Source organism: Pleurodeles waltl, chromosome 1_2 (genome assembly GCF_031143425.1).
Source record: "Pleurodeles waltl isolate 20211129_DDA chromosome 1_2, aPleWal1.hap1.20221129, whole genome shotgun sequence".
In the NCBI taxonomy this organism is placed as follows: Eukaryota; Metazoa; Chordata; class Amphibia; order Caudata; family Salamandridae; genus Pleurodeles; species Pleurodeles waltl.
In genome coordinates this window covers 20,191,715-20,206,238 of record NC_090437.1, presented here as the reverse complement: position 1 = coordinate 20,206,238, position 14,524 = coordinate 20,191,715, and the positions used below count along the sequence as shown (strand labels likewise).

The 14,524-nt window shown below is 44.7% G+C and overlaps 1 protein-coding gene across 1 annotated transcript in view; it reads right to left on the bottom strand.

The window, feature by feature from the left end:
* The window catches only part of ELP1 (elongator acetyltransferase complex subunit 1), an 886,544-nt gene that overhangs the window by 42,154 nt on the left and 829,866 nt on the right, over positions 1 to 14,524 (bottom strand). The window contains exon 36 of the mRNA XM_069235684.1: positions 9,344 to 9,422. Within this exon, the coding sequence (XP_069091785.1) occupies positions 9,344 to 9,422 (79 nt within the window). The remainder of the gene's footprint in view (positions 1 to 9,343; positions 9,423 to 14,524) is intronic.

The window sequence follows — 14,524 nt, the reverse complement described above, 5'->3', positions numbered from 1 at the left end:
ATGCTCAGCTGCTCAGGATATCAGACTCCCAGTACCCAGCCTGAGGCCACAAGGATTACTTTGGCCCGGTCCTTCTTGATCTTCTTGAGAACTCTGGGCAGATGTGGAGTGGGTCGAGGATGATGGAGGAATTGGTAACCACCTCCAGGACATTTCTCTTGACTGGTGCCTAAACTTGCACGGAGCCGAGCATCGAGCTGCCATTAGTTCACAGACCGCTCCCTCAAAGACTTCGGATGCATGGCCTGACACTCAGAGCATGATTTCAGGTCATGGTCGTGCTCCAGGCAACAAAGACACACGCTGTGCAGATCTGTCACTGACACAGCTCGATGACATGGCCCACAGGGCTTAAAACCATCTTTCCTCGAGGACATTCCAGGAGTAAAAAAAACATGAAAAAGCTTCAAAAATAGTTGAAAAAAGGCTAGTCAAAATGCGACTGAAGGGTAGATCTCTTCAGATCGGCACTTGCTGACACAGAAAGAACAGAACTGACGTCAGCGCGCTGGGGTGGCTCCTAAATAGGACCTGCAATATAATTTCCAACGCAGACGGCGAACGCAGAGCTGATCGATGCCAACAGTGCGCAGGGATACTGCTCAGAGAATTTTCCGGATCAAGCTGATGCCTGTGGGAAAATCAAAGGCAAGGAATCTGCAACTAGAAGTCTCTATCAGATGCTAATATGCACCCCTTAGGGGGGATAACCTGCAGGAAGAAAACAATTACAAGGGAATCTTCAAAGAGGTCCCTCAAATGCTATTGTCCTCTCCAGACACAAAACCCATGTGCAGTCCTCCACTCCCAGAAGATTACATTGACAACCGACTCGTGCATTTCCTACTTGAAGGAGACATCCTATCATCCAAAGTATAGTCACCTTCTCAACCAGAAAATTCAGAATGAATGAGTTTCTATGCCAGAGGCACTGAACCATGCCTGCATGACTTTCTTGAACAGGAATTGAGAATGTGTTCTGTCACTCCGTATTAAATATATTGTCTTGATATCGTTATTCATTATCTCTTCAATTTCCACTGAATCCAAAGAGTAACTGACAATGCCAGACTGATGTTCCTCCGCTCAAGAGGATTTATGCGAAGTTAACTATTATTAGATGGAACAGTTAGGTGCACATCCCAACCCTGTAAGTTTGCATCATCATTAAAATAATCTGAGGCAATGATTGATGGGAGGGTTTGTTCTGTAGAAGGGTACCCAGACTCAACAGGGTTTTTATTTCATCTTAACATTCACTACAGTGAACCTAGATTGTAGTGTAAACTCAAGAACCAATGAGGCATAGAAGCCTCCAGATGGAAAGAATTTTCAGGGACTTGCTGAGCCCAAAGAAAGACATTGCAACCACAATACTTTTCACTATCACCACAGACATAAATGCTCTTACTGGATGTGTATTTATGATAGTCCTATAAAGTGGATTTGGACAGCTGAAAAAGGGCATTTTTAAAAAGAAGATTGGAAAATGTAGAGTATCCACCAGAAACAGTATCAGACCTCTCTCCGGAACTCCAACCAAGTATAGTCAAGATTCTCTTCAGTTGCGGTAACTCAAGTAATCAGGAAAGAGCGAAGTGATGGTGCACCCAGCCCTAACGGCATTCCACAGGCCATTTCCAAGTCTGACCCAGAATACTGGACTGAGCCACTGACGGCCTTATACAACAAGGTCGAGCTGAGTAGTGCCATCCTGGACAGCTGGAGATGATCAATTATCAACCCTATATTCAAGGGAGGGGAACAATCAAGCCAGAGAATTACAGATTTGTAGATCTAATCAATTCAGAGGCCAAGTATTATGCTACCTTAATACTTGAGGATCTGGTTGATGGTTGACTTCAGTTAACTTGGTCCCCTTTAAACATACTGGGTTCTGAATGGGCTACAGTACCATGATAAATATATGGGCCTTAATTTCAATAGCTGATCAATCAAGAAATCCTTTGTAAAGTGCACTACTTACCAGTGAGGGTCTCAATGAGCTGAAGGGGGTGGGGGAGTTCAGAGGAGGGATGTGCTGCTACTGCTCCAACAGCAATGTCTTGAGGTGTCTCCTGAAGGTTAGCAGGTCCTGTGTTCCACGTCTTGGCAGTGAGGTGGGAGAACGATCTGCCACTGGCGGTCAATCCGTGGAACGGTGCAAGGGCAAGGTCAGCGGAGCGAAGCTGTCTGATCGGGGTGTAGAAGGAGAGCCGTCTGTTGAGGTATTCTTGTCCAGTGTTGTGTAGTGCTTTGTGAGCGTGGGTGAGGAGCTTGAACGTGATTCTCTTGTTGACGGGGAGCCAGTACAGGTCTCTCAGGTGGGCTGTGATGTGGCTGTGGTGGGAGATGTTCAGGATGAGGTGTGTGGAGGCGTTCTGTATGCGTTGCAGTCTATTCTGGAGCTTGGCCGTAGTTCCTTAAAAGATGGGGTTGCCGTTGTCCAATCTGCAGCTTACGAGGGCTTGGGTGACCGTCCTTCTGGTTCTGGTGGGGATCCATTTGTAGATCTTCCAAAGCTGATAGATCAAAACATTCCAGGAGAAAGTTGCACTTGTGTTTTATAGATTTCAAAAGTGTTTTATTGGGTAGACAGATCCTGCTTATGGCGAAAGCTAAGAAGCTGGGGCCTGCATAAAAAAATCTTTTGACCCATTCAATTGTTATATGATAAGACCTGGGTCCAAATCAAGCTAGCAGACGGTATGAGGCTGTCGAGGAAAATGCCACTGAATATTGGCCTCAAGCAGGGGTGTGTTTTTGCCTCGCACCTCTTTAACCTATTTATGGCAGACATGTCACTTAAGCTAGACGAGATCAACTGCCATCCGCCAAAGTTCGGCCTGCAAACCTTATCACATCTTTCATCTGGAGACGATATTGTCCTTTTTAGCCATACAAGAGTGGGTTTACAAAGATCAGTCAATACCCTAGCCGATTTGGCTCAGGAAAATAAATTGGAAATCAATACTGCTAATTCAAAAAAGATGTCTATGTGGAATACCTTTGGCCCCGTACTTAATCTCAATCCAGTTGATGTTAGCTTGCAAGAAGTCAGCCATTATAAATATTTGGGGCTATATGATGGTAACAGGTTGAGCTTTTCGGCACATAAACAACATATAATACAAAAATGCAAAACACTGACATTCGCCTCTTGTGACACTGCAAAGAAGCTGGATGGCCCCTCTTTTGACCCTTTACTAGCTGTCATGACCGCAAAATTCATACCAACAGTGGCCTATGGAAGTACAGCACTATATGGAAAAGATGCCTTAATTTTACATCAACACCAAACTAAAATTTACAAACGTGTCTTTTGCCTCCCTTAAAGTGCATCACCGGCCCAAGTCAGATTAGAATGTATTTGGCCTCGTGCAGCAACAGTTGGCAAGGAAGTATCTTGCCCTCAAATCATGACCCAAAATTCGATCTAATCCCATCAGAGGGCGCACTATGGTACTCTGATGAATAATGAAGCCAATTCAGTATATAGTCAATATCTAAAGTGCTCCCTGCAGGAAACTCAAACGTTAGAACTATGAAATTCCAATTTGACGCCTCCTCTCTTTTGCCATGCACTAAATAGACTAGCAACAATACGCTCCCTGCTGGATGACAAACAAATTTGTGGTATGGTCACATGCTTGAATGGTCATGCGCAGTTCTAACACTCTAGAACCAGCATCATATCTGAGTAGAACATATCCAGTTTTCCTGAAACAACAGACCTTAGCTCTACGCTTAGGGGCCTTGCTGTCTCTGACTTACCAACCGGCATGGAGACACGGTGGAGTAATATCTTGTAGGTTGTGCAGTGCCGGGAAGGAGGACCTTATCCACTTGGTCTGTGCTCAGCACTAAAGGTTTATCGCATACAGTTGCTGGAATGGCCCTTTATTGACCAAGGAGTATGATCCTGCAGACAGGCCATTATGAAAGTACTTGACTCTGCTGATCCACAGTTACACTACAAACTGCTGAAATGTTTGGCAGTACATGCTTAGTTTCTCAAAATTCACTCGGGTTCTTCCTAGCATGTCCAATCTTACCTTAACATGTATTATCGTGCCCTACTGATTAAGAAATTGGTGCATCATGGCTGCTGCAGCTAAGCGTGTCCTGAGTCTTATTAGAAGCCTAACAGGGTCAACAAAGGGATCGATTGTTTCCTGCACTGTCATTAGGTTTCGTTTAAACTTTGTATCAATATTATACGCAGTCGCAGGTAGCACATAACACTGTTGGAATGGATTGGTAGGCAATTTATGTATTTTGCAAACTGCATGAAGCTCTTAGCACTTTTTAAATGGAATGGATTGGGCTTCTATATCAGGCATTTTGCACTTTTTCAACGTTATATGGCCCTAGACCTTTGCGCCAATTACATGTGTTGATATACGAAGCTGAAGGTAGCACACAGCACATTTGAGTGGGTTGGACCTTATGCACTTTGCAAGCTGCAGGACGCACATAGCACTTTTTAATGGATTAGGCAGGTTTATTAGGAATTGTGCACTTTTATTTAGGTTATAGAGATCGGCAACTGAAAAAGTCTTAGCCAATGCAAACTGGGCTTAATTAGAAATAGGACTCATAAAGGTTCCGTTTAATGTAAATCCTTGCTGAGCCATAATGTTTCTTATTGTAGATGTGTTATTAACATTGAACACACAGATTCGGCACTTTAGGTGCTTTTCCTGGGCGTGACAAATGTGTATGATGTCTTGCTGCTGGCAGTGTAATAACCATCCGAAGCCGTGTTCAAACCTTGTCGAATAAGGAGTTAAGAGCAGACCGAAGAAGGGTTCAGTTGTTTTTAAGCAGAGAGAATATTTCCCTAAAGTTTGCCATGCAATGTAAGTAACTCTCTAGAGGTTATATATCCAGTATTATGTTATTGTTTTATATGAACATTTGTCTGTTTTTATTGTTTGACAGCTGATCAGGGGTGCACATGTAATGGTTTTAATTAACTGCACATGTTAGTACATAAATAATAAGAGTATTACCAAAAGTAAGTAACTTGTACTTCCGATGGATACATATAACTGCAGATTACTTGTGAATTTATTACTGAAGCATTACCTCCCTAGGCAATGGGTCTGCAGAATGGCTCAGAGGAGGAATTCCAGCAGGAATGAGCAGGAAAAGTGCCCCTCTCACCAGACCTGGCTATCGAGGCAGTACTGCTAAGTGAATGTGTGAACTGATGCCCACATTGCAGCCTGGCAAATATCCAAGACTGGCATTCCACGCACCAGGGAAGTGGTTGTTGCTTTAGCTCTGGTAAAATGTACCTGTAAGCCTTCCGAAGGCTCTTTCTTGCCCATTCTGTGACAGGCTGTAATGCAGGGGACACTTCAATTAGAGATGGTTCCTTTCTGCACAGCTTTTCCTTTCTTTGCCCCAGAGAACCCCACAAAGAGCCTCTTGTCCACCAAATGGTCCTTGGTATGATCAGTGCAAAAACTCCAAGTTCTCTTGGCATCCAAGCCGTGAAGTCTCTCTGCCTCCTTGGATGCATGAGGAGGAGCAAACAAAGCGGCAGAATGATGGAGAGCCCCAATGTGAAAAGGTGTAACCACTTTCTGAAGCAACACTGCTTCGGTTCTTAGCATTAAACTGTCTGGGAAGATAGTGGTATACAGTTGCTGAACAGAAAGTGCTTGCAGTTAACTCATGCAATGAGCTGACATGATCACAGTAAGGAACACTGTTTTCAATGTGAGCAATCTCAGAGGACAACTGTGTTGTGGCTTGCAAGGGGTGTACATCAGGATGTTAGAACCAGATTGTGGTCCCACTGAGGCATCACAAAGGGTTTTGGTGGGAATGCAGGGGTCAGCTCTTTCAAAATGCGCATCACAACAGGTGACTTAAACAGAGATGATTGATCAGGCAACTGTAGACAAGATGATAAGGCCAACAAATAACCTTTATATGTTGCCACAGCAAAGCTTTGCTGGGCTAGTGATAAACTAAGAAGTAGTACATCACACAAATGGGCCTGTAGGTTTCGATATGACAAGAAGAATACCAAGAAAGCCACTCCCAACGTCCTCCATAGATGGTTAAAGTGGAGGAACTCCCGGATGCTAAAATAACATCCGCTACTTCTAGGGGGAGCTCAAAGGCTAATTTGTGCAGGTCTGGGCACAGTAGACTTTGGCATGCTGTTATGACAGAAGGCCCTCTTTAAGGGGCAGCTGGATCAGAAGACAAATGCTCATGGCCAGAAGTAAAGTAGATATCACACTTTCCTGGCCCAGTATGAACCCTCTAGGATGACTTGGCCTGGTTGTTTCTGATCTTCCCCAGACCTCTGGACAGGAGAGGAAATGGTGGGCAAGCATATAGGAGTCCTGAGCTCCAACTCAGGCAAAGGCTACTCTAGGTGAGAACTGCCTTGGGAACTCCAACACACAAAAGTTGAGACACTGTGTGTTCTCAGTGGTGGCAGAAACTGAGACAGGATACTCCCTCCCGATCAAAGACATACTGCGCCACCTCTGCGTGCAAATGCCATTCAGGATCAGCTAGGCAATGCCAGCTGAGTTCCTCTGACCTGGCATTTAAAGGTTCTACAAAGTGCTGTATGATCTGGGAAGAGCCCTCACAATCCAGCCAGCTCCAGAGGCATACAACCTCCTAGCACAGGGCCCATGATCCCTCTTTGTCCTGCTTGTTGCAGCACCACGTGGTGGTAGTGTTGTCTGTGAGGACATGACCCGGTTCTGCTTTAAGGGACGGGAGGAAGGCCTTCTATGCCAAGCAAGTTGCCCACAGCTCCAGCAGGTTAATGTAGAGGCAGATCTTCCACTACAGACCAGAGTCCTCTGATCTCCATCCCGTCCAGATAACCTCCACAACCCAGCAACGATGCATCCGTCAAGACCATTAGCTATGGGTGGGGTAGGGAGAGAGGTCTGCCACAATCCAATTGCAATCCACCCTTCACCACTGCAGATCTGTTGTAGTCTCCCTTTGACATGTGGATGGAATCTGAAAGGTTCCCCTGGTGCTGAGCCCACAGACTTTAGATCCCATTACAGAGCCCACATGTGCCACGTGGTGTGGTCCACGAGCAGGATGCAAGGTGCCAAGAGGCTAAGAAGCCTCAGAGCTGCCCTCACTGAGACTTAGATTAAGGGCTCAAACATCAGGACTATAGCTCGAATACCCTGGACTAGTTGAGGCAGAGGGAAGGCTCTGAACAGCATGGTGTCCAGGACGGCTCCAATGAAAGGGAGACTGTGAAGAAGTCAGGTGTGACTTTGGACATTGATGGAAAATCCTAAAGATGTCAAGAGGTCAGCTGTTGTCTCGTGGTGGTGTTCAACTATTTGGGCCAAGTCTGCCTTTCACAATGAGTTGGAAAGGCGGGCAGTGACCACTATCATCACTTTTCGTGAACACCACAGGGACACTGTTAAGGCCAAAGGGGATCACCCAAAAATAAAAAAGGACTTGTGGTCTACCTGAAACCACAGGTAGCTGGGACTGCAGGAGGGGATGTTGAAATAAGCATCCTGCAAATTCATCACCCTGATCCAGTCTCCTGGAGGCCTCTATCCTTCTTTACGCTAGAAAGTAGCAAGAATATCAGCCAGTCCCGCTCTTTGATGTTGATACCCTCTCTAAGGAATCTGAACTTCCATGTGGAGAATGAACAAGTATTCCTCCGGAAGCCTTTGGAATGCAGGTGGCATGTTTGCAGGGATATAAAGGACAGGTAGGGTGAAAAATGACAGAATATTCAGAGCACCCATTTGTACAATGTGATGCTGTGCCACTCTTGGAGGTAAAGCTTATCTAGCCTCCGACTGGATGAGCCTGCATCACTGAGGGCAAATAAACTGTTTTTGCAGTGACATTGGTGATGGAATCAGGTTGGTGGAGAAACATGGGGGGAGGGGAATGGGTTGGGAGTGTGGGTGCTTTGTTGCCCCCTGAAGCCTGGACGCTGGCGGCTGGATCCCTGACTTCTGCTTCAAAAGGCCTGGAAAGCCTGTTGCTGAAGCAGGGTTTGCTGTGGCCTCTGCTAAAATCCCCGTCTGAAGCCTCAAAAGGGGCACACCACAGGGATCCGGTGGCATAACTAAACTCTGCAGCATGGCCTCAGGTTAGATAGGGACTAAAGCCGGAATAGATGCCAAAGTCGGAGACCGAGACTTCGACTCTGAGGTACCCTGACTTCCATGTGACTTCTCCTACTGAGAGAGGTGGGATGAAGAGGAGCTGTGTTTGAACTTCTGACGCTTCTTTTTCTTGGACCTGCTTGGTGGCTTTGGCTGCAATGACAACCTTTCTCAGGAATGGACTTGGAAGCAAAAACAGGCCCATGTCCTCAACGATGTTTGAGCCTTTCTACTATGCTCGGAGCTGTAAAGTTTGGCCCTGTGGTCCAGGATGGTCTTCGGATTCATCCGAGCACGGTCGCTGCATGACTTCAAGGAGTCCAGAAACAGATCTTGTGAGGGTTCGTCAATGACATCTGTTTGTGGAAATCCTCCCATGGCTAAAACCCTATTGTTTATGAAGGAGAAGTGTCCCTTGCACACAGAAAAAATGTCAGTAAAGGTTTTCTGCCAGGTGATAGAAGTGATGGAGGGAGCTCATGAACCACGTTAGAAGGTATGGAAACAAAGGACCTGATGTCAAAGCGTATAGGTGACGGTTATATTGTTGCTCCAACGTCACTTTCAGGGTAGAAAGCACCAAATACCAAATACCACTACCTACTGGAGAGCAAAGGGAATGCTGAAGGAAAAGAAATTCTCCTGATCTACTCTGGCATGTGTGGTCCTTACACGCTGAGGAATCTGCGGTTAGAATTATCCATTTGAACTGGTAATACCCTTCCTGTGTGCCTGGATCAACTGGCAAATTCTTCATAGAAACACAATTTAGTGTATTATGCAAATTCAAATCAATACATGGAGTACTTAAGGGCAACATCCTAAACATTATTCTTTAAATGGTTCTAGTATCTTGAAAATAAAAGGGGAAGCCTACTCAGACAAGCTAACCCTGACATCTCTAAAGCTGATCAAGTCTGACGCAGACTCTTTTCAAGTGAGATGGGGAAATAGCGTAAATAGTCTTCTGGATGGGGGTCTAAGGCAGACTGATTGTGATGGGCTGGAAAACCCTCAGCCTAAACACAACATGTAGATGTTTGGAGTTTTGTTGCTTGTTGTTACTGTAAACATAGAAACACATTTTTTCTTATTATTTTCAACCTTGACAGTACAGCATATTTTACAAAAAGTGACTGTTTGGGAAAGGAATAACAACACATTTTTCCAGGTTATGTCTACAATGTACACAGACTTACCATGAACTGCATGGGTTGTGCTTTTTGGTTGCTGAAAGGAAGCTGTGATACTGTTTGCTGTAGAATTTGGGCCGAGAACCTATGCAAGCAGAAAAAAGGATTAGTGAATTGTTTGCAAGCCACTTTGAACAATGAACCATAAGGTTTCAGTAATGTAAGAACATAATTGTTTGTCAGCACTGTTCTACATGCAAAAACTACTTTTATTTACCATCCAAATCCAAGTGGACAGCTTAAGAAATGTTCTTTAAGCAAGGTCTCTTACATAGATATTAAAGCTAAGAGCTTCATGATCCCCTTAACATTGCTTTTCATGTATAAACATAATTTAGGGTCACATGAACTTTTATCATAAACACTCAAATGCTGCATCTCTACTTCGAAAGCCAGTCAACTAATCCATAGATTTCCTTACTGTAACACATCTAAGTTTCTCACCGTTTCGGCTAATTATAGTTAGCTAATCTACAAGACACACTGATAGCAGGGTTTAGGGAGTAGTTTCCAGGTGAGTCAGGTGTATATTCCTTGGCTGTGTACTTTGGTCACTAACGCTCCTCTAGTTTTGTGTTGATTTTGTGTTTTACAATCTTGTTGCAACCTTTTATGTTACTGTGCACCTCGAGGAGAGATATCAGTAGACTATTATTTTATTAACTGAATATTAGGTAGAGGGTAGACATTCACTTTGAAAGAGTCTCTAGATGCTATTCAGACAGCCAACTTACTGTGTAAAGTTTCAGGTTTTTATTTTTTTCGGAATTTCAGATGATTGAACTCCGTCCAAATTTCCAAGAGACGGAGCCCCAGATTCAATATCCCTGTAGGTCCTTCAGCTGGTCCTATGAAGTAATCCTATTCACTTGTTTCATTCATTTAGTCTACCTCATAGGGTTGGTTAAGATTCTCCTTTGTCACTGGTCATCACTTTCATCGTCCTCCTCATTATCTAAATCTTCCAGAACTGGTGGTATTAGTTGGACAGCAAGTTCATGGGCAGACAAAGGGTCTAACTTAGAGGTTGGCTGATGAGATACTATGTCAAAAATGCGGTAGATATCCCATCTGCAAAGCTAGCAGTTCCCCTACTCTAGTTAGAGGTGAGGGAACAACCATATTTCTGGCTACGCTAGTGTAAACCTTTGACAATTTGGCAATTCAGGATGGACTGCTCCCATTGGGAGCAGGGTCAGTACTGGTTATCAAAAGGCAGACTGCTGTCTAGAATGGCAGAATTGGTGAAAAGAGATGGTCTGGAATGCCTACCAGAGCTTTTTCAGTGGTTTGGGCTATTTCCAAGCATTCCTCCCAACTCCTTTTGAGTGTTTGGCATAGAGGTCTCTGTATGCCGGGCAGAGATCTCTCAATATGGCAGACTGTATTCTGCCATGGAAGAGGAGTGCATCACTTCTTTGGTCTGGTGGAATGGAGTACAGCCTGCCATATTCCACATGTGAGCCAATGTTTTTGTACTAGTAAAATGCTTTCTATACTGTTTGCAGGTGCTATAAGTGATTAAGAATCAAGGAGTTGTGATCCAGATACTAGCAAAACTGAAGACTCCACTACTGGCTCTAACAAACTGCTGTAGTATTCCTGTATCTTTCTTTTGTTAAAGTGATTCAAGGAAGACCAAGAAGCTTGGGCTATGAAGGGCATAAAAGAAAAAGTTACTTACCTTCTGTGATGCTGTTTCTAGTGTATATTCTATCTAACCACAGATTCCTCACCTTTAGAATATTCCCCAAGTGCCAACCCGGATCTGATAGTTTTCACCTTAGTGCTCCTGTGCATCACGAGGTGGGGCCATGCGCCCCTGCATTGGCCTTATTTTGCCCCGGAAGTGATGGAGTGCAGTCACATATAAGCGCCATCTTGCACAACTAAATTATTTTATTTCTTCACTTTTCCTGCACCCTTGGGTATTGAGCCTGAATATCTGGAGGTACCAGTGTGCAAATCTCTAATGTGGAACATTTTCATATGGTAAAACGAAGGCCACCTTGCAGAATGTGAGGGGGTGAGAAATCTTCAGTTAGAATATCTACCAGGAAGAGCATTATTGAAGGTTAGTAACTTGTTCTTCAGATGAATACTTTTCACCCCAGATTCCTCATCTTTACAACAGATACCAAAGCAGTACATCCCAAATGTGGAAGGCCAGTAGAGTGGACACAGACAAAGCACTCCATAGTCCTGCAGGACTAAAGAGGTGAAATGCCCATCCTGTTCAATCTAGCTGTCAAGGCAATAATGCCCTTGGCCAGTGTATTGTGGAATTTAATGCAGAGGACTATCTACCTCAACAAAGTCATTTTCTATACCACCTTAGCTTTCTTTGCCCCAGAGAACCCCACAGTAAGCTGCCACCTGATGGCCTTTGGTGCGATCCATGTAAAAGCTTATGGCTTGCTTGGGGGTCCAGAATCGAGTCTCTCCTCCTCTTTCAAGGGGTTAAGGGGATCAAGAAAGTTCGATGGATGATGCATTGGCAGGTGAAAAGGAATCATGACTTTAGGCAAAAGTCACCATGATCCTAATCATCAGTTTGTCTGGGAAAAAAGTGACAGTGTGGCTGCTCTGAGAGAACATGCAGCTCACCCATGAAATGGGTAGAAGTAATTGCAATGAGGAAGACAGATTTGAGAGTCAAACAGCTGTGCACTGGCTCAAACGGGGTACACTTAAGGACCAAATTATGAAACCGCTATGGCATCACAAACAGTATGGAAGAGAACCTGTGTCAAAGCTTTATTAAACTGCATCAGGTACAATAAACAAAGGGGGTTAGTTCAGCAAAGGCAAAACGTCCAAAGGACACACAAATGACCTGTAATAGTGCTCACCATAAGGCCTGGCAGCGAGGATAGCATCCACAATCTCAGGGGGTAGATCAAATGCAGTCAATGGGTTATGCTCAAACTAGACGCCGCATGGAGGTATAGACTGTCCAGGTTTGGGTGCAGAACCCTGCCCAGAAACTAGGAAATAAGATCCTCCCAATGTAGTAGCTTATCAGTGAGGAGATGCTCACGCCCAGAATCTCTGGGCCAATCTGCAGCCACTACGATGACTTGATCTTCAGAACTCAGGGCTAGTGAGGCAGGGGCGTAAAGGAATGTAGGAGTCCTATGCTCCACTCCTAGAGAGAACATTTGTGGAAACCCTAATGCACAGAATATTTGACACTGCGTGTTCTCTTTAGTGGGAAAAAGATTCAACCAGGGCTCTCCACACTGCTGGAAGATGCTGTGCGTCACCTTAGAATGCAACCACCTTTCATGAGCCACCAAGTGTCACTGACTGAGATTGTCTCCCCTGATGTTTAAAGATCCTGCCAGTTGATTCAAGATCAAGGAGCTGCTCTGATACTCCAGCCAACTCCAGAGGCTTAGCGCCTCTCAGCACAGGACCCCACTCTGCCCTGTTTGCTGCAGTACTACATGGCAGTGTTGTTGTCTGTGAGAACCTGACATAGCTTTTCCTTGATAGGTGGCAGGAAGACCTTCAATGCCAGGAGGATGGCCCTCACCTTCAGCAGATTTATGTCAGGAACAGTTTCCACAGACCAGAGTCCTCTGAACTCTACTACTCGCAGATTATCTTCCCAGGCCAGAAGGGATGCATCTGTCACTACCATCAGCTCTGTGATTGAACGAGAGGGGGGGGCTGCCAATGGTCATTTTGTATTCGAGCAGCCACCACTGCAGAGCTTCTGCAGACATCTCTGAAATGTGAGTGACGTCTGACAGGTTTCCTTGGTGCCACCTGGCAAAGTGGACAAGCAGGATGCATGAGGTCAGCAGACCAAAAGCCCTCTGAGCTGCTCTCACTGCAATCCAGGACCTAGGCTGAAACATTGGGATCATATCCCAAATGTGCTGAACAACAATGTGTGCAGAACAGCTCCTATAAAAGGAGGACTCTGCGAAGGAATCAGATGTGTATTCAGCACACTGATTGAGAACCCCAATTATGTCATGAGGCTCAATGTTGTCTGCAGGCAGTTTACAACTGGCTGTAGTGAACCCACTGGTTCAACAGCAAGTCATAGAGGTAGGGAAAAACTGGTATCCCCAATGTTCGAAAATGGCCATTGACAACCACTGCTGCTTTTGTGAACACTGCAGGGACACTTATAAGGCCAAAGGTAAGAACAGTAAACTGAAAATGTACCTGGCTGGTTTTGAACCAAAGGTAAAGTCTGTAGGACTGCAAGATGGGCACAAGAAAGTAAATGTCCTGTAATTCCAAAGCAACTATCTAGCAGCCCGAATCTAGGGGAGACAGAACTTGTACCAATGTGAGCATTTAAATGTGTCCCCCTGAACAAAGGCGTCAGAGGACAAGATCTAAAATAGGACAAAGGCCTCTGTCTTATGTGGCACAACAAAGCAGGCGGGCAGAAAAGAACATTCACTTCCCGAATGCCTCAATCCTTTTCGAATCCATGTCCAACAAATTACTTAGCTTCATTAACGTTCTTTCTGGTAGGCACTACCTAGCCACAGATTTCTCACCATTTGAATATTAATTAGGCATCAGACTAGATTTGGAAATGTTTCAGTTGTACCTCTGCACACTGGAAGTTGGCACCAGTTGCTTTCGAGACTATCTCCACCCCCAGATGCAGAGTCTCAAAAGCAAATTGGGAGACAGTATGCAGGATGCCTAGAATTGGGATTTTTATTAACAGATAGAGCTAATTACAGAACGGTGGAGGAAGGGAGGATCAGCGAGGAATTTGCAGCTACTAAAAGAGCATTACCAAAGGTTAAGTAACTTATTTTTCTAATAGTAACTTCTAGCTGCAGATTCCTTACCTTTGGAATAGATACAAAAGCAGTACCTATTTGGAGAAGCATCTGTGAGTGGACTCAGACTAGAAACTCTAGCAGGACTGAGTGGTTGAAATGTTTTTTTTGACAAACCTGACTGTCCAAACAATAATGCTTTGTGAAAGTATGGAGGGAAGCCCATGTAGCTGCCAGGCAATTGACTAGGACAGAGACTCCACGTGTGAATGAAGTGGTAGCAGCTTTGGTCCTGGTAGAATGAGCACACAGTTATTCCAGAGACTGCTCTTTGACCAATTTGCCGCAGATCTTAACTTAGAGTGTTATCCAGTGGAAGATGGTTCTCTTCTGCACTGGCTTGCCCTTTCTCACTCCAGAAAACCTA